At 43.3% G+C, this 19015-nt stretch overlaps 1 protein-coding gene across 1 annotated transcript; it reads left to right on the forward strand.

Moving 5' to 3' along the window:
* The first annotated feature begins 383 nt into the window (after positions 1–383).
* LOC138667520 (keratin, type I cytoskeletal 19-like) lies at positions 384–17722 on the forward strand. The gene is made up of 8 exons (XM_069755689.1): positions 384–941; positions 1010–1092; positions 1284–1440; positions 1520–1681; positions 6460–6585; positions 6978–7198; positions 7302–7336; positions 17115–17722. Exons 1-8 carry the CDS (start codon positions 423–425, stop codon positions 17135–17137), a joined length of 1326 nt encoding a protein of 441 aa, XP_069611790.1. The 5' UTR covers positions 384–422; the 3' UTR covers positions 17138–17722.
* Positions 17723–19015: the final 1293 nt, after the last annotated feature.

Genomic DNA, 19015 nt, shown 5'->3' on the forward strand with positions numbered 1-19015 from the left:
TATGCCCCCGATTTAAGAAAGGTTTTTTTTTGCAACACCAGATTTTTCAGATTTTACATTTCATGTTAATGCAAATATATTTCCTGCTTATAAAAATACATTTTGTGACTGATGGACAGGTCATAATTAAAACAAATATATTGACAAAGTGTGGTGAATGTAACTCTCTGATGTCTGAGGCCTGTTTCATACTTCAGTCAAGTGATTCACTAATCCTACTATTACACTTTACTTGTGATGCTAGCTTTGAAATGTGAAAAATGTTAAAAGAATATGATGGGGAATGATGCATATAAAATCCTATTAAACTGACCTAATGTCGTGGCTTCATATAAATACAGGACTAGTGCAGACAACATTTTTACAGATCATTCATTGAACACACATCAGTTTCTAGAGTCTTGAAGAAAGGTGTGAGAACAATGGAAATAATGAGTCAATTTATCAGTCACTCTTCTTCGAGATCTCTGGTGGGAGTTTGCCATACTGGAAGTCATTACCCGAAAGCCTCCAGCCATATTTCTTCTCACCACCATGATCTCCATAAAGACTATCTGAAGACTTCCTCAATCTCACATCTTGGTGGTCACTACCAAGATTGCAATGGAAGAATCGCAAGATTATCATTTTCTAGCAGGTCGTCTGGTGGTCATAGTTATGGAGTTAAAAATGTCCTTGCTGCTCATAGTCATGGAAAGCTCCTCAAAAGCTTGGGAGGCCATGATGACTGGAAAACTAATAGCCTGGTGAACATCAATGAGAAGGAAACCATGCAACATCTTAACCAGAGACTATCTTCCTACCTTGAAAAAGTCCATGCCTTGGAGCAAGAGAATGCTCAGTTGGAGAGAAGGATCTGTGAGTGGTATTCCACCAACGCTCCCAATACATTGCCTGACTACAGCCAATTTCTTAGGAAAATCCAAGATCTCCAAAATAAGGTAAAAACACTCTTCAAGATAAAATTTATGTCAACTCCTTAATTATAATAATTTTGTATTACTTTCAGATTTTTTCCACCAAAGTGGATAATACACATATCATCATGCAAATAGACAATGCACAGCTGGCAGCAGATGACCTGACAAACAAGTAAGCATTAACTGCTAAAATTAAGCAGTAAATCTATATGAATAATGGTAAAGGTGGCTATCACTTATCAGGTTTTAAAAATCCCATTCTGTTAGAAGACCCCCTGAATAGAAACTTATCACAGGGTTTCTAGATGCAGAATCAACAACATGACAAATCATTGCCAAGTTCTTTTTATCTTCACTTTATAGATATGTGATGGAGCTTGATCTGAGACATAACATTGAAGCAGATGTTATTAGCCTTCGAAACGCACTGGAGCAACTTAACATGCAAAGTCAAGACTTTGAAATCCAAGTTCAGTGCCTTCAAAAAGAGCTCCTCCAATTAAAGAGCAATCATGAAGAAGTAAATACAAATCAATAGTGAGAAATTGCACATTTTAAGTAATGCACTATAAAAAATTATATGCTACTTGTCATTTAAGGATGTAAACTCTCTGAAGGCTCAACTGGGTGCTAGAATCAATGTGGAAGTAGATGCTGCTCCTTCTACAGATCTAAAAAAAACCCTGTCGGAGGTTAGAGATCAATATGAGAACCTGATGGAGAGAAACCTTAAAGAGGTTGAGAGCATATTCCTGGCAAGGGTAAGACCTGAAGAAATATTTTATTTTAATAAACATATCTCAAGTGTAAATTCTTATGTTATGTTTTTTTATATTCTCACTTGGGCAATGCTCACATGACCATATTTTCTATCTAATTGCTGTTCATGGAAAAAACTGACATCATTCAGACCATTGTTATTCAATTGGGCTATGCAGATGTCTATGTTTTTTACATGGTCCGCGTGAAAAAAATAACAGCGTGCACTAGTCTCTTCCGTACTTCAGATGGTACTTACCTATTCAAGTCTATGGGTATGTAAAAAATTAGATCCCATATGGATCAACTATATAGCATTTGATTTTAACTGATGCATTGCCATTATTAACATAGAAAACTATTTTTGGTCTTGAAAATTTTATTCATTGCTGATGTATAAAAACAAATGGCATATACAAAAACCAGATGAAAAATCTTTGTTTTTTTTAATGAAAATTGGACTTTTTTATATGCTTGTCTGAACTTAGAAGACTCCTTTATATGAAATAGCACAACTTTCATTTATCGGGAATCTGTCAGTGTGATCAACTCTTCTAAGCCATCTATATGTATGTCATAGGAAGTTAAATAAAATGACACCTTGATATCTGCGATTCGATACCTTATTTCAGAGAATTTCTCAATTTCTTAATGTGAAGAATATTAGAGATTTAATTTCATGCCAATCATTTGTATCCTAAGTGGCATGAGATTATAACCCCTTCTTCACTCCAGCTAGCAGCAGCAGAGAGACCAAGCCTTAAGGGCTATTAGTGACAGATCTAACACCTTGAGTCAGCTCAGAGCAAAACAAAATGCTTGATGCCATGTTCATACCATGTGGTCTAAACTGCTTTCTTGAGTCAACTATGATTCCATAAGGAGTTATGGAGATGCTATACATCCTAGCCGTATATAGTGTATATTTCCAAGATCCCCAGAACATGTAGAATGCCCCCATGGGTCTCAAACCATTCTAGCACCGAGGGATATGGGTATACATTGAACAGCTAATAGAAAGCAGATATCAAAGCTGTGTTTGGTCTTAACACATAGCAGGGGTCCAGAACTGCCACCCTAGGACCATCCAGAAAGGAGTTATGATCTTTCATAGATTTTGGAGTTTGTAGCTGGAAAGGCAAAGGGAGGGGATTTAGGTTCAGCCCAGAGGGCAGGAGGGGAGTGACCAAAAGGCAATAAAGGCTAGTGAACGGCCATGTGATCCCTCTCTCTGTCATGCATATGGTCCACTTTGGAAATGAAGGCTGCATTGAGTAATATGCTGAGAAGGGACCAAGGAGACAGCTGGCACAAAAGACTTCAAGCTGTCATAGAGGGGGTAATACATGGTATTAAGAAATGGGGTATGTAAACTTTTGATCAGGAACATTTGGATGTTTTGGGTTGTCAATATGATTTAAAAAGAGAAAACACAATAGTTTGACAATAAATGGCTTCACCCAACCACTAGCCATGAGTGGAGAAAAACTTTTGGTGTTATCATTCATATTCTCTGAAAGAAGGCCAAGAAAGCAAAAATTCTGCCGGGGTATGTAAAATTTCAGCACAACTCTAATTTAACCTAATTTAACCCGGTAGCATGGAAAGTAAAACCGAGAAACGGATGTGTGGATTCGTAGATTGAGGTAAAAGAGCAGCCTCTTTTACCTCAATCTACGAATCCACACATCCGTTTCTCGGTTTTACTTTCCATGCTACCGGGACTGGGTTCTGGCCTGATAAATAATCTTGCTACCAGACTGAAATTATATATAATGAGGAACTGGTGGCAGTCCTCTGTTTCACTGGTGCTAGTGAAAGGGGCCTCTCAGCCTCTCAGGGTTGTGAGTGTGGTGCCACATCAGTGACTGTGTAGGCCACATCCTCTCACTCCAAGTGCCTCAATGGACCCATGTGGACAGGGGGTGGTGGTATGCAAAACTGCCCCAAGTTGACCATAATTGTCCCGAGGGGGTGCGGAACATCACATTGGTGTAAGTGAGGAAAACCATACTACGTGATTTTGCTGATGTAAAAGTGCCATCAGGCAGGGTGGCGAGGTGCGGATACGTCACATGTGGTGGCAACGGAGGGATTCTGCATGATCTCTTTTGTGTCATCCTTCACACTTAATATATAAATGAGCTGTTAAGATCTATGGGCTGGACATAGATTTCCCTGAGAATCTGTCTCCAAAGCTAACTTTAAAAGAATGGGGAAACAATCAATGAAAGACATGAAGATCAGGAGGCAAAATGGAAACTGGGAGGTTTAGGGGCGCTGCGGTGGAGGACTAAAGAGCCTTGGGATGCCAAAACAGTTTCTATTAATACCAACGATTTTCTGTGCCTGACCGGCGCCTTTCTTAAGGTATAAAAGCCAAGTGTGTAGATCAGGAGAGTAGACTGTCAGTCATTACATGTCTCATACTGGTTACGGTCCATTCCATTTAAAATAAGCTCTGGAGGCAAATTCTATGGTGAGAGCTCTGTCCAGCCCATCATCTTACAGTTCATTTACATATTAAGAAAAACGTGCATATCTGTGGAAAAAGACATCTGATTGCAGATATCAAAGTATTATTTTATTCATCTCTTTATGACCTACCTGCCCACATGGACTGCTTAGGAGGATTGATCCTAGTGACAGATTCCTTTTAAGTTACACATACTGAGATGTCACCAACAAAAACTGCATCAGTCTGCATTATGGCACTCATATAAGACTCATGTAATGCCTGTGTATGAGGTATATTTTTCTGCCTTGCTTCTATGCATGCCGTAAAATACAGAAGTATATTAATTGCTTTTGGTGGAGAATATGGAGACTCACAAAGGCATGTATAATGCCTACATGTTGGTATTATGAACTCATGTGCCAGCATACATGGTCTGTGCGTAAAGGTTATCTGTGGATATCTGACGTTATAGTTTTTGGTTGTACAACCAAATCCAATCTGTAATATATGGAGTTGATGTCAAACTTATAAACCAGTTCAGATATTTAAAACTCCTATTCAATGAATAAACGATTGTGTGAGAAAGTGTCCAAGTTAACCAAGACTCTTCACTTTAAGTGGAATTACCAAAAATGAATATAAAGCAGCTAGATGGTGGCCCGATTCTAATGCATCAGGTATTCTAGAATATGTATGTAGTTTATTTATGAAGTTATCGGAATAATGCAATTTACCCACAGGATTCGGCCGGCTGCGACCAATTAGCGAAGCGGGGTTCAAATTCCTTGCCAATTTGTGGCTGGACTGCGCCTGTCGCTGATTGGTCACGCCCGGCCGCGAACAATCAGTGAAGCCAGGGCCTGCTCCAGGTTTTTGAGGGCCCCGGGCGAAAGAGTCTCAGTGGGCCCCCCTCTTTAACACATACCACGATTCATAATGCACAGATACAGCAGAGAAATATAGCACAGCCAAGTAGCATACAGCTCACGTAGTATATAGCACAGCCCATGTAGTATATAACACAGCCTATGTAGTATATAACACAGCCCACGTAGTATATAGCACAGCCTACGTAGTATATTGCACAGCCACGTATATATAGCACAGTACCTCTAATATACAGCACAGACACGTAGTATATTGCCCAGCTACATAATATATTGCACAGCCACGTAGTATATAGCACAGCCACATAGTATATAGCACAGCCACATAGCATATAACACAGCCAATGCAGTATATAACACAGGCCACATATTATAGAGCACAGCAATGTAGTATATTGCCCAGCCACGTAATATATACCACAGCCACATAGTATATGGCACAGAGACGTAGTATATAACACAGCCCATGCAGTATATAAAACAGCCCATGCAGTATATAACACAGCCAACGTAGTATATAGCCCAGCCACATAATATATTGCACAGCCACGTAGTATATTGCACAGCCACGTAGTATATAACACAGCCCATGCAATATATAACACGGGCCACATAGTATAGAGCACGGCAATGTAGCATATTGCCCAGCCACGTAATATATACCACAGCCACGTAGTATATAGCACAGAGATGTAGTATATAACACAGCCATGCAGTATCTACCACAGCCCACGTAGTATATAGCAATGTGGGCACCATATCCCTGTTAAAAAAAATAATTAAAATAAAAAATAGTTATATACTCACCTTCTGTCAGTCCCCGGATCCAGCCCAGGTGTTTACCAATGCTCCTCGCGACGCTCTGGTCCCAAGAATGCATTGCAGTCTCGCGAGATGATGACGTAGCGGTCTTGCGAGACCGCTACATCATCATCTCGCGAGACTGCAATGCATGGACCGGAGCGTCGCAAGGAGCAGCTGCAAAGGCGACGGAAGGTGAGAATATAATGATTTCTTATTTTGTATGGTATTTTTAACATTAGCTCTTTTTACTATTGATGCTGCATAGGCATTGGTCACACGGGGTTATAGCAGCGTTAACGGACTGCGTTACACCGCGGCATAACGCGGTGTAACGCAACCATTAACCCTGTGTGAGCGCTGACTGGAGGGGGCACTGACAGAGAGTAGGAAGGGGCGAATTCGCGGCCGGACTGTGTTCCTGTCGCTGATTGGTCACGGCCTGCCAGCCGCGACTAATCAGCGACGCGGGATTTCCATGACAGACAGACAGAAAGACAGACAGACAAACAGATAGACGGAAGTACCCCTTAGATGATTATATATATAGATGTTTATATCTAGAATATGACCATATCCTATAGATCAATATGCTAGTGCAGAAATCTCTCTTACCACTCATATTCCCTCACAGAGTGCAGAACTGAACCGTGAAGTGTCCTCTGGAGCTGAACAACTGCAGTCATTTAGTAGTGAGCTCATTGACCTAAAACGCTCTGTACAGACCCTGGAGATTGATCTGCTGAGCCAACTGAGCATGGTATGAGATTTTAATGCATAAAAACTAAAAGTTGAGCAAAATGATTTGTGGCTGCCAGAACAGAGCATTGCGAACCTCCTACAACCTATGACAACAATGGCATTTCTTCTGATTAGTAGGCCTCCCGATGTCGTGTGTGCACTATGCAGGTAGCAGGTATGCCGTAAGTAGTAGGAGGTTCACACAGTCTTGGTTACTTGGCCATGACTACCAACATGGCCACTGCCACTAGACCATGGATCATGTGAATCTTTTTGCTCAACTCCAATGAAAACCATAGAGGTTACACTGTAATTGTAAAATTCAATCAGTATTGCCATTGAGTAATGTTGTAAAGTTCAGCTCAAGCTGAAACTTCTAACCTTCTAAATATTATGCTCTCCTTACTATAGAAATCAGCCCTGGAGAACACTTTGGCAGAAACAAAAGCCACGTTTGGTTCCCAACTTGCTCAGTTACAAGAAATGATTGACAACATAGAGTCACAGCTTGGGCAGATGCGTTCTGACCTAGAACGTCAGAACTACGAGTATAAAATACTTAAGGATCAGAAGACCCTTTTGGAGATGGAGATCACTACCTATAAGCAGCTGCTAGATGGAAATGACATACAGTATGTAAAATAAAGATCATCTTTCATTTTTTTCTTGAATCAATATAATAAAAGTAATAGGCTAATTATAAATGTTAAAATGTTACATTCTTTCTTCATACAGATTTCCAGCTCATCACAGCACAGAACATAAAGACAGTAAGTTGCAATTTTTCTGCCACTTTCTGATTTGTTAGGATATGGTGTAACCACAACAACCATCTATATAGGTTACATCAATGTTGGCGTACAGTGATCTTCAGGTTTCTGGTCATACTTCACAATGTTAGTTTGTAGTGAAATGTTATATGAAGAGTCTCAAACCGGAGGCTTGTAAAAGTATGATGTCTAAAAGATGGAAACAGATGGACAGCATCATCGTAAAAATTATTGGACTTTTGGGGTATGTGGAGGCCAGAAGACCTGAAGAAGAGCCGAAAAAGCTCCTCATAAAATGAACATTAATTTTTTTATTTTCAGCATTTTTCTGGCATTTCTTGAAGTAGTTTGTAACCATTTTTGTCGGCATTTTCATTATTGTATTTTTCAGGCTGCGGGAGGTAGGTTCCCACAAACCGCCAAACATGTATGGCGTGATGATCATGTGGGCTCAATCCGAGCTCCGGCACAAACAAAAGCAGTTGTCAGTGCTGTTGGCAGATATGCAACAGATACAGATTTATTTGTGTGCAGGAGGAGTGTACACTTTTCTGACAGTAGATGGCGATATTGTTACTGTTATATGCTTAGTTGAATGCATATACTTGTTGTTCTTTGGTTTCAATTAATCTCTGGTAAAAGGTCCTCTAGACTTCCTGTTATGCTGTATTAAGAAGCTGATGCATGCACCTCATGTTCTGTGTAGATAAAAGTTGAATTACCCCATATAACGTACTCTCACAAACTATGCAACAAGCGCTGTAGGAGAACTGGCACCCTGTGGGGCAATGCCCTCGATTGGTGCCAGCACTGATTGCGGATGTTTAACCCCTCTGATGTCACTCTCAATAGTGACAGCTACATCGATCTGCTTACAGAGGGAGAGAGCTGCCTCTCCACTTTGATCGACACAACATGATTGCGATTGCATTGCGCCAATGGTCTCCCTGGTGACCACTGGCTGAAAGATGGCCCTGGGGTCACCCAGGTGGCCTCTAAGTTCCTGATCAGAGCAGGAGCTGACACACCTCTCGCCTGTGTGCGATTGCCTGATATAATGCCCTGCTATTCAAAAGTGTTTGGCATCACAATGTCAGGAATGATCTGATTTGTAAAACTGTTCCACTAGTTAACCCCTTAGTGACAGAGCCAATTTTGACCTTAATGACCAAGCCAAAATTTACAGCTCTGACCAGTGTCACTTTAAAGGATTATAACTCTGGAACGCTTCAATGGATTCCACTGATTCTCAGAATGTTTTTTCGGGGCATGTTGTACTTTATGATAGTGGTAACATTTCTTAGATATGACTTGTGTTTATTTGTTAAAAAAATCAGAAACTTGGCTAACATTTTGAAAATGTTACGATTTTCAAACTTTTAATTCTTATGCCTTTAAATCAGAGCGTTATATCAAACAAAATAGTTAATAAATCACATGTCTACTTTACATCAGTACAATTTTGGAAACATAATTTTTTCTTTAGGAAGTTAGTAGGGTTAAAAGTCGTCCAGCGATTTCTCATTTTTCCAACAAAATTAACAAAATCATTTTTTTAGGGACCGCATCACATGTGAAATGACTTTAAGTGCAAATGCTCACTACTTGAGTTTGCATCAGATGCTAGTGTTTACACTGAGTAGTGCAGATTCCTGTATGTTTTTTGGGGGGTGTCTAAAAGCTGCAAAACATGCAGTGCTTGAACTTGAGCACTTGTGCTCGACACTAATGACGACATATTCAATATGACAACCAAATATTATCAAATTCTGTCTTGTACCTGTGGGTTCAAAATGCTCAATATACCCCTGGATAAAATTCTTGAGGGGTGTAGTTTTCAAAATGGGGTTACTTGTGGGGGTTTCCACTGCTTAGGCACATCAGGGGCTCTTTAAACCCGACATGGTAGTATAGTTCTGGTACCTAAACCAAACTTTGGACTAAATTTGGGGTCGGGTACCAGAACCCGATCTTCCAATGGTCTGCTCATCCCTAGTGTTGAACACTTTGAGGGTGCAGCATATAAAATGGTGTCACTTTTGGGTATTTTCTGTTATATAGGTGTTAGAGCTGGCGGAATGCACCGAGTAAATATAATGATGGTAAAGGTGCATTCGCAGCCCGGGGTCCACCATGCAGAAGTGAAACCTGCTGCTAGGCTATGGCGGTACTATGCTAGAATAGATACGGGTTCCGTCACCCGGTCTATATAGGAGCGAACTCTGTTGCTTCACAGAGTCACTGGGAATCAAGGAAACACTGTGCCCTGTTAGCAGTCACAGGGTGCAGCAAATGAATACTAGTGGGATCCCTGCAATTCACCCCACTATGCTGGTGATTGATCCCACTCTGACCCTCGGTGGCTTTTGAGCCCGCGCCTGAGGACGCCCTGAGTCAGATGCTGGCATCAAGCAGGAGTTCCTACCCTACACTGACCGATTGTCAGAAGTAACTGAAGATAGCTGCACAGAGTGCGTACAGCGCCGCAATGACGGTCACTGCTGGTTAGACGCACTGCTGAACATGCTCTTGTTTGTAGATTAACCTTGTGAGGTGCTGGTTAACTCCAACATTCGTGAGCATTCAACATCACTAGGAATGGTAATGATTAAGGAGCTTTCATCCATCGACAGACATTCATCTACACACACACGTTATCAAGATTATACAAGCGCATGGCGGAGCTGCCATGTTAACCTTTTATAGAAGTAGCGCTCCAGGACCTTCCAGATGGTCCAATAGGAGCCGCAACAGGACCTGAGCATGTGAACCCCAACCTCCAATGGGAGGTCGTCCCGTGGGCATGCTCAGTATGGGAAAAGCTGGACTTAGTCCCAGAAACGCCTGCTCGCTGCTGATCACTGCTCTCTACAAAGGCAGAGCCTGGAAAGGCAGCAGTAATCAAGCGCCCAGTGTTAGCTTGAGCCAGATGCTGGGATCTATGTCTCTGCTGAGCAGGTTCCACTGTGGCTGGAGGAGAATGGGAGACCGCAGTAGACATGGTTCAAGATTCCCTCTGTGCAGCGGTGGAAACTCAACACCTAACATGGCCCCCCTCCTTGGACCTCGCTACACTCGAAGGCCGCAATGAGCTGCGGAGCCCGAGTGTGCTCCGCAGGCATCCAGGACCTGTCCTCTGGGCCATGACCCTTCCAATCCGCCAAATAGAATATTTTGCCATGTACCACCTTACAACCCCATGATGGCCTTCACCTCGTAATCGTCCATAGTCAAACCCGATGTCCCGGCAGATGACTCGGAAAACCGGGACATGTGAATGGACTTTAAGAGGGACACATGAAAGGTTTTGGTGATGCCTAGACATGGAGGAAGGCCCAGATGGTAGACCACAGAGTTAATCTGTTCCAGGACCTTGAAGGGACCCAAGCAGCGAGGTGCAAATTTAGTGGACTCAACTCGCAGCCAGATGTTACGGGCAGAGAGCCAACACTAAATCTCCAGGAGCAAAGGTCGGAGCGGGGCGCCGATGTGCATCCACGTAGGCCCTCCATTCATTTGTGCAGTCCCAAATGTCACGTGCCTCCACAGCCCAGTCTGCCACCCTGGAGTTGGTGGAAGAAACGGGCATGGGCACAGGAACCCGCAGACGCTGACCGTAATTAAGGAGTAATGAGGTCTTCCCAGTGGAGTCGGCTACAGCATAGCAAGGATGCCCAGTCATCCTGCCTGGCTGAGACAAAAACATTGCAGGTATGTGACCAGGGTCTGATTAGCCCTCTCTACCAACCCATTCATCTCAGGATCGTAAGCTGAAGAGAGATTCAGCTTGATGCTGAGAAGACGACAAAGCTCTCTCCAGAACCGAGGCGCAAACAGGGGACCCCGGTCACTGACAATTTTGTCTGGCATACCATGTAGGTGGAAAACGTGCTTGATAAACCACACCGCCAAGGCCCGTGCAGAAGGTAGCTGTTGAAGCTGCACCAAGGGCACCATTTTGGAAAAATGGTCGGTGACTACCCAAATAATGGTGCAGCTATGGGACTTGGGTAAGCCCACCACAAAGTCCATGCCAACCACTTCCCAGGGCCTGTCTACCACCAGCAGGGGATAAAGTAGCTCAGCAGGTCATTGTCGAGGAGTCTTATTCTTGGTGCAGGAGACACAGTCCCGAATATAGTCTCCAACGTCACGGGCCATATGCAACCACCAGTATGTCCTCGCCAGAAGGTCAGATGTCCTTTTGGTCCCAAAGTGTCCACCCACCCTGGACGACTGAGCCCAAGAGAGAACCCCAGTCACAAATTAGATGGCACAAAATCTTGCCCGGGGGCACAGACTAGCAAAATCGGGGCCACAGTCCTCAGGCTCTCAGGAGGGACAATAAGCCGAGGTTCCTCCTTCTCCGCTAATGACATTACGGAGCGGGAGAGAGTGTCGGCACAAATGTTTTTCTCCCCGGAGAGAAAATGGAGAGGGAAATGGAACCGGGAGAAGAACAGGGACCATCTAGCCTGGCGAGAATTTAGCTGCTGGGCAGTCTGTATATGCAACAAATTTTTGTGGTTGGTGTAAACTTGGAAGGGAAAGCGAGCCCCCTCCAGGAGGTGTCTCCACTCCGAGAAAGCCAACTTCATGGCTAGCAAATCCCTGTCCCAGATGGAATAATTCCTCTCCGCTGGCGTGAAGGTCTTGAAGAAGAAGAAGCAAGGATGCTTCCGACCTTGAGCATCCTTCTGGTAGAGGACTGCTCCAGCACCGATGGAAGAGGCATCCACCTCCATGATAAATGGTTTATCCACATCAGGGCAATGCAAAATGGGAGAGCTAGTGAAGTGTGACTTAATTGAGAGAAAGGCCTTGGAAACCTCCTCTGACTACAATTTGGGATTTGCTCCCTTCTTGGTGAGGGCAACCAAGGGAGCTACCAAAGTTGAGAAGTGGGGAATGAACTGGCGAAAATAATTAATGAACCCCATAAAGTGCTGAACCGCTTTAAGAGAATGGAGTTCCTGCTAGTCTATCACAGCCTGTAGCTTGGCAGGATCCATGGCCAATCTCCAGGTAGAGATGATATAGCCCAGGAAAGACAAGGATTCCTGCTCAAACACACACTTCTCCAACTTGGCATAGAGGGAGTTTGCCCATAGGAGGTCGAAGATTTTGCAAACATCTCTTCGGTGGGAGTCTATATCTGGATGGAGAGTAGATGACAATATCATCCAGATAGACTACGACAAAGGTGGAGAGCATATCCCAGAAGATATCATTCACAAAGTCTTGGAAAATGGCAGGGGCATTACAGAGCCCGAAGGGCATCACCAGGTATTCATAGTGCCCGTCCCTGGTGTTAAATGCCATCTTCCATTCGTCCCCCTCTCGGATGCGAATTAGGTTGTAAGCACCCCACAGATCAAGTTTAGTAAATACCCTTGCTCCCCGCAACCTATCGAATAGCTCTGATATCAGAGGCAGAGGGTATTTGTTCTTAACGGTGATGGCGTTAAGACCCCTGTAATCAATGCATGGATATAGTTACCCATTCTTCTTCTGCATGAAGAACCCAGCCCCTGCAGGTGACACTGACTTCCTAATGAATCCTCTTGCCTGATTCTCCTGCATGTAATGGGACATCGCCTCCATCTCTGGGAGAGACAGGTGATAGACTCGACCCCAGGGAGGCTCTGCACCAGGCAAGAGGTCAATAGGACAGTCATATGGGCGGTGGGGCGGAAGGGTCTCCGCAGCCCTCTTGGAGAATACGTCTGCATTGGGCCAATAGTGCTTGGGGAGACAGGAAAGATCTGCGGGTACTTCAGTAGTACCAACCTGAACGCACTCCCTCAGACATCTACCCTCACAAGATTCACTCCATCCCAAAATTCTCCCTATGGACCACTCTATATGTGGGGAATGGTAACGTAGCCAAGGTATCCCAAGCAGGATCTCGTCTATCCCCTTGGGAATGACCAGTAAAGAAATAATCTCCTGATGGGATGGCGACATAGAAATAGTAAATGGGGTGGTCTGGTGTGTTATCTGTGAGGGCAGTGTCGACCCATTCACCACTCTTACGGTCACTGGCTTGGCATCACCAGAGGTATTGTGTGTTGTTGGGCGAAGGCAGAAGACATGAAGTTGCCCTCCGCCCCGGAATCCACGCAAAGCTCAACCGTATGAGTGGATGGGTCTATAATAATTGTCCCCTTGAAGGACAGTTTGGAGGAAAACGTCGCCGTGTCTAGTGCACCTCCTCCTATAACCACTGGATGCTGATGTTTTCCCGACCGCTGGGGAGATTTCCTAGCATAATGTCCAGACTGCTAGCATACAGGACAGACCTTGGGTGCACGAGCTGTCCGGGAGTTAGACCCTGCCCGTGACACCTCCATGGCCTCAGGTGGCTCAGACGCCTGGACCAGAGATTCCAGAGGTTTGGTGAAGGGGGGAGCCAGGTGAAACCTCTGCCTACACTGGGCTCGCTCCAACCTTTGCTCATTAAAATGAAGATCGTTGCGGGAAGATATAGCTATTATCTCCTCCAGTGTGGCAGGAATCTCCCTAGTGGCCAAAGCTTCCTTCACATAGTCAGCCAGTCCCCTCCAGAACACTGGATAAGAACTTTATCCGACCAGTCCAGCTCAGATGCCAATATCCGGAAATGGATAGCAAAATGGCTGACCATGGACGAACCCTGTATCAATGCCTGCAGTTGGAGCGCCGAATCATGGGTGACACGAGGTCACATAAAGACCTGTTTCAGAGTGTCCAGGAACCTTGGAGCACTCTGCACCACATGATCGTCACGCTCCCACAGCAGCGTTGCCCACTCCAATGCCCTACCCGACAGAAGGGATATAATAAATCCAAGTCTAGCCCATTCCGTGGGAAAACGTGCAGCCAGGAGCTCAAGATATATGGCACACTGGCTCATGAATCCCCAACACAGCTTACTGTCGCCCGTAAAATTATCCGGCAACGGAAGACGGGATAATGTCAGAGCAGGAGTGGCAGTGGACAAACTGGCTGCAGCCACTCTAGCAGCCAGAACAGCTACTGCGGTAACATCCACAGCTGAGGTTGTACGCTCGAGAGCTGCCAACCTGCCCTCTAGCTGCTGAATGTACCGCTGCAGTCGCTGTTCGTCTGCCATTACTAGCCAGAACCTTGCGCTAGTATAATGTTAGGGCTGGCAGAACACACCGAGTAAATATAACATATGAGGGAATGTGAAAAAGAGCACTCACATCCGTAAAATTTCCAATCTTTATTCTGACATCAAGTCAACAGCAGGACAAAATAGTGAGAACTGTGGTTCCGACAGATAATGGCCGTTTTGCGCTACCGCGCTTCCACAGGTCTTGACCCGTGGAAGCGCGAAACGGCCGTTGTCTGTCGGAACCACAGGTCTCCCTATTTTGTCCTGCTGTTGACTTGATGTCACAATAAAGATTGGAAATTTTACGGATGGTGAGTGCTCTTCTTCACATTCTCTCATATGTTTGCCTGGACTAAACTTTCTTTTTTCCGAATGAGCACCTGGATTCCATTATGGCATTTACAACAGAACACCAGCTGCGATGGAGTGTGTGCTGGTGACTTAGTAAGCTGATGGTGCGGACTATTTTTCTCTTTTCTTTGTTGCGAGTAAATATAACGATGGTAAAGGTGCGTTCGCAGCCCGGGGTCCACTGTGCAGAAGTGAAACCTGCTGGTAGGCAATGGCGGCACTATATTGCGGTACTATGCTAGAATAGACACGGGTTCTGTCACCCGGTCTGTATAGGAGCAAACTCTGTTGCTTTACAAAGTCGCTGGGAATCAAGGAAACACTGTGCCCTGTTAGCAGTCACAGGGTGCAGCAAATGAATACTAGTGGGATCCCTGCAATTCACCCCACTATGCTGGTGACTGATCCCACTCTGACCCTCGGTGGCTTTTGAGCCCGTGCCTGAGGACGCCCTGAGTCAGATGCTGGAATCAAGCAGGAGTTCCCACCCTACACTGGCCGATTGTCAGGAGTAGCTGAAGATAGCCGCACAGAGTGCGTACAGCACCGCACTGGCGGTCACTGCTGGTTAGACGCAGTACTGAACGTGCTCTTGTGTGTAGATTAGCCCTGTGAGGCTCTAGTTAACTCCAACTTTCGCGAGCAATAAACATCACTAGGAATGGGAATGAGTAAGGAGTTTTCATCCATCGACACACATTCATCTACACACACGTTATCAAGATTATACTAGCGCATGGCTGGGCCATGCAAACCTTTTATAGAAGTAGGGCTCCAGAACTTTCCAGATGGTCCAATAGGAGCCGCGACAGGACCTGAGCATGTAACCCCCGACCTTCAATGGTTGGTCGTCCCGTGGGCATGCTCAGTATTGGAAAAGCTGGACTTAGTCCCAGAAAAACATGCTCGCTGCTGATCAGTGCTGGCTACAAAGGCAGAGCCTGGAAAAGCAGCAGCAACCAAGCGCACAGTATCAGCTTGAGCCAGATGCTGGGTTCTATGTCTCTGCTAAGCAGGTTCCACTGTGGAGGGAGGAGAATGGGAGACCGCAGTAGACATGGTTCAAGATTCCCCCTGTGCAGCAGTGGGAACTCGACACCTAACATTAGGTCACTCAAAGTCACTTCAAGCATGTTGTGGTCCCTAAAGAAATGGTTTTGTAAAATTTGTTGGAAAAAATTGAAATTGCTGATAAACTTTTAACCATTCTAAGCTCCTAGGAAAAAAATGGGTTAAAAAATAATGCTAGTGGAAATATGGTAAATGTTATTTATAAATTATTTTGCACAGTATGACTAGCTTAAGGACATAAAAATAAAAGTTTGAAAATTGTGAAATTCTCAAACATTTCACCAAAATTCTGATATTTTCACAAATAAATGCAAAAAATTTCGATCTAAATTTAACACAAACAAAAAGTACAATGTGTCCACAAAAATAATCTCAGAATCACTGGGATTTGTTGAAATGTTCCAGAGTTATCACCACATAAAGTGTCCCTAATCAGAATTGTAAAACATGGCCTGGTCAGGAAGGCGAAAACAGGCTTTGGGGTCAAGGGATTAATGAAATGCTCACAAGGACTCCCAGATGTTTTCCAGATTTCTTTTTAGCCTTCAGATGTGCATGTATGGGAATTCCAAGTAGAAAATATTTGAAAAATGGTCCGCTCACTTATTTTAACTGCTTGGCGGTTTTTGAAACCTGAAACAAATAAAAAATGCTCAAGTGTCTGAATATACTGGATGATCAGCAAGCCATTTTACATAGAATTTTCTATGTTCATTCTTTTGAGTGTTTTATGGTTGTGTTTTCAAGTGGTTTTCTGAAAGGACCTACTCTAGCTACAAATTTGCCAAAAGAAAACATTGTGTGAACATGCCTTTATTGTCACTCGACATACATAGAACATTTTCTAGAAGTATTTTACTATGGCCCAATGGCCTAGGACTTGCATCGATGAAGTTCTGATCCATTTTTTGTAAATCTTTTCCATACAAATTACAGTAAGAGTCATAGAGGACATTGGAAAGAAAAACATTTTTTTAGGGGTATTCATTACTGCAAGAGGTTAATGTGGACACAAATCTTGAACTAATCTGATAGCCTCCTTAGTATTTATAGAAAACAGTAATTTAGCAGCGTATGAAAATCTCATACATTTAGCAAACCTCGCATAAGAGCTCTAATAATTTGGAGTAATTTTTCTATAAGGTATTTAAAAATAGTTTTTTTCATGACCTGAGAACCTCTCTAAATGAAAGCTGGGCCAATGTGATATCATTGAATTCTGTCTTTTTCCAACAGAACTTCTTGAAGACAAGTGCTAGTCATTTATGGATGAACTTGAAGACCAATAAACAAAACTCCACAGCACCAATACAATAGACTCTGCTGCATATATCTGGTGGATCTGTCTTTCTTTAGATACTTATTTTTAGCTTGGTGAATGTTACAAAGAATGTTTTACAACCCAATGGCCTAATTTTACTGAGAACAGATGACAATGTCCCTGCCTATTAGTAGAATTAAAATTATGTTATAGGACTAAGGGATCATGCACATGACAGTTTTCTCTCTGAGAAAAACTGTCTGATTATTCTGATCAGTCTCTGATCAGAGTTTGATCACAGTTTGAACAGAGAGGCATCAGTTATTCTCAGACTTGGAGATGTAAAAAGGAAATGTTTCTCCACCCTCTCCATTCTGTCAGCCATAAAAATCATTGAATGCGCGCCGATGTTTTTCATGGACCTATAGACTTGCATTGCCGATTTTGATCTGACACTCAGATCAAAATTGGACGTGTTTCCAATATTCTCCGATATAGTTGATTGAGTGCACAAGCCCTAAGAGGAACATGAGCCCTAAGGCTACTTTCACACTGGCGTTTTTTTTAATACGTCGCAATGCGTCGTTTAGGGGAAAAAACGCAACCTGTAAAGTTGTTTGCAGGATGCGTTTTTGCCCCATAGAGTAACATTACCGACGCATTGCGACGTATTCACAAACATCGCAACCGTCGTGCAATGGTTGCGCCGTGTTGTGGCGGACCGCCGGAGCAAAAAACGTTAAATTTAAAGTTTTTTGCTGCTGACGGACCGCTGTTTCCGACCGCGCATGCGCGGCTGGAACTCCGCCCCCACCTCCCCGCACCTCACAAAGGGGCAGCGGATGCGCCGGAGAAATGCATCCGCTGCCCCCATTGTGCGGCGCATCAAACGCTAGCGTCGGAATCTCGGCCCGACGCACTGCGATGGGCCGAATCCGACGCTAGTGTGAAAGTAGCCTTAGAGGAACATTAGCCACTTAAGCCACCAACACACAGTAGAATGATGTCCATAACTTATTGTGTGCAATGGAAGTTTCTTGAGTCACTTTCCAATATCCCAACTGGATTAGCAAAGGATTAGTATAAGTGCAGGTTGTTTTATTATTTTTACTAAAGTTTTTACGAACTGGTAAAGCTCTATTAAAGATATGTCTAAATACATAAAATGTATTTGTTGGATTTGGACGGAATGTCATTGGCATTTTTTGAAAACTTTTTATCATTTTCTGTCTAATTCTGTTTTCCCTAGTAAAATCTTTCAGAAATTTCACGCAAGAGATGTCATCATTTATTTATTATTTTCATATTCACATTCCTTAAAAGGGTTATACAACATTAGACCAAAAAAAGGTTCTGCTCTTTTTTTCCCAAAAAGCGCTCCATTTGAGTGAGTGGGGACGATACGAGAAACAACCAAAGGAGAAGAGCAGTATTACTTCTGAGAAAAAAAACACACAAAAAGACATGACATATAGGAAACCAACTAGTACAATACAAGATGAGGAAACTTTAGGAAATAAAGAAAAATATAAAAGGAACCAAAAAATAATAAAATCTGTAAAAATTATCATGGATCAATTTACTTTGAAGGGAACCTGTCAGGTCCCCCATGCCCTCTAACCCAGCTCATATGTACACTGTGTTCCAAATTATTATGCAAATTGGATTTAAGTGTCATAAAGATTTAATTGTTTTGTTTTTCAAATAAACTCATCGATGGTATTGTGTCTCAGGGCTCAATAGATAACTGAAATCAATCTTAAACACATGTGATAATTAGTTTTCCAGGTGATTCTAATTAAAGGAAAACTACTTAAAATGATGTTCCACATTATTAAGCAGGCCAAAGATTTCCAGCAATATGAGAAATAAAAAG

This window comes from Ranitomeya imitator, chromosome 2 (genome assembly GCF_032444005.1).
Source record: "Ranitomeya imitator isolate aRanImi1 chromosome 2, aRanImi1.pri, whole genome shotgun sequence".
NCBI lineage: Eukaryota > Metazoa > Chordata > Amphibia > Anura > Dendrobatidae > Ranitomeya > Ranitomeya imitator.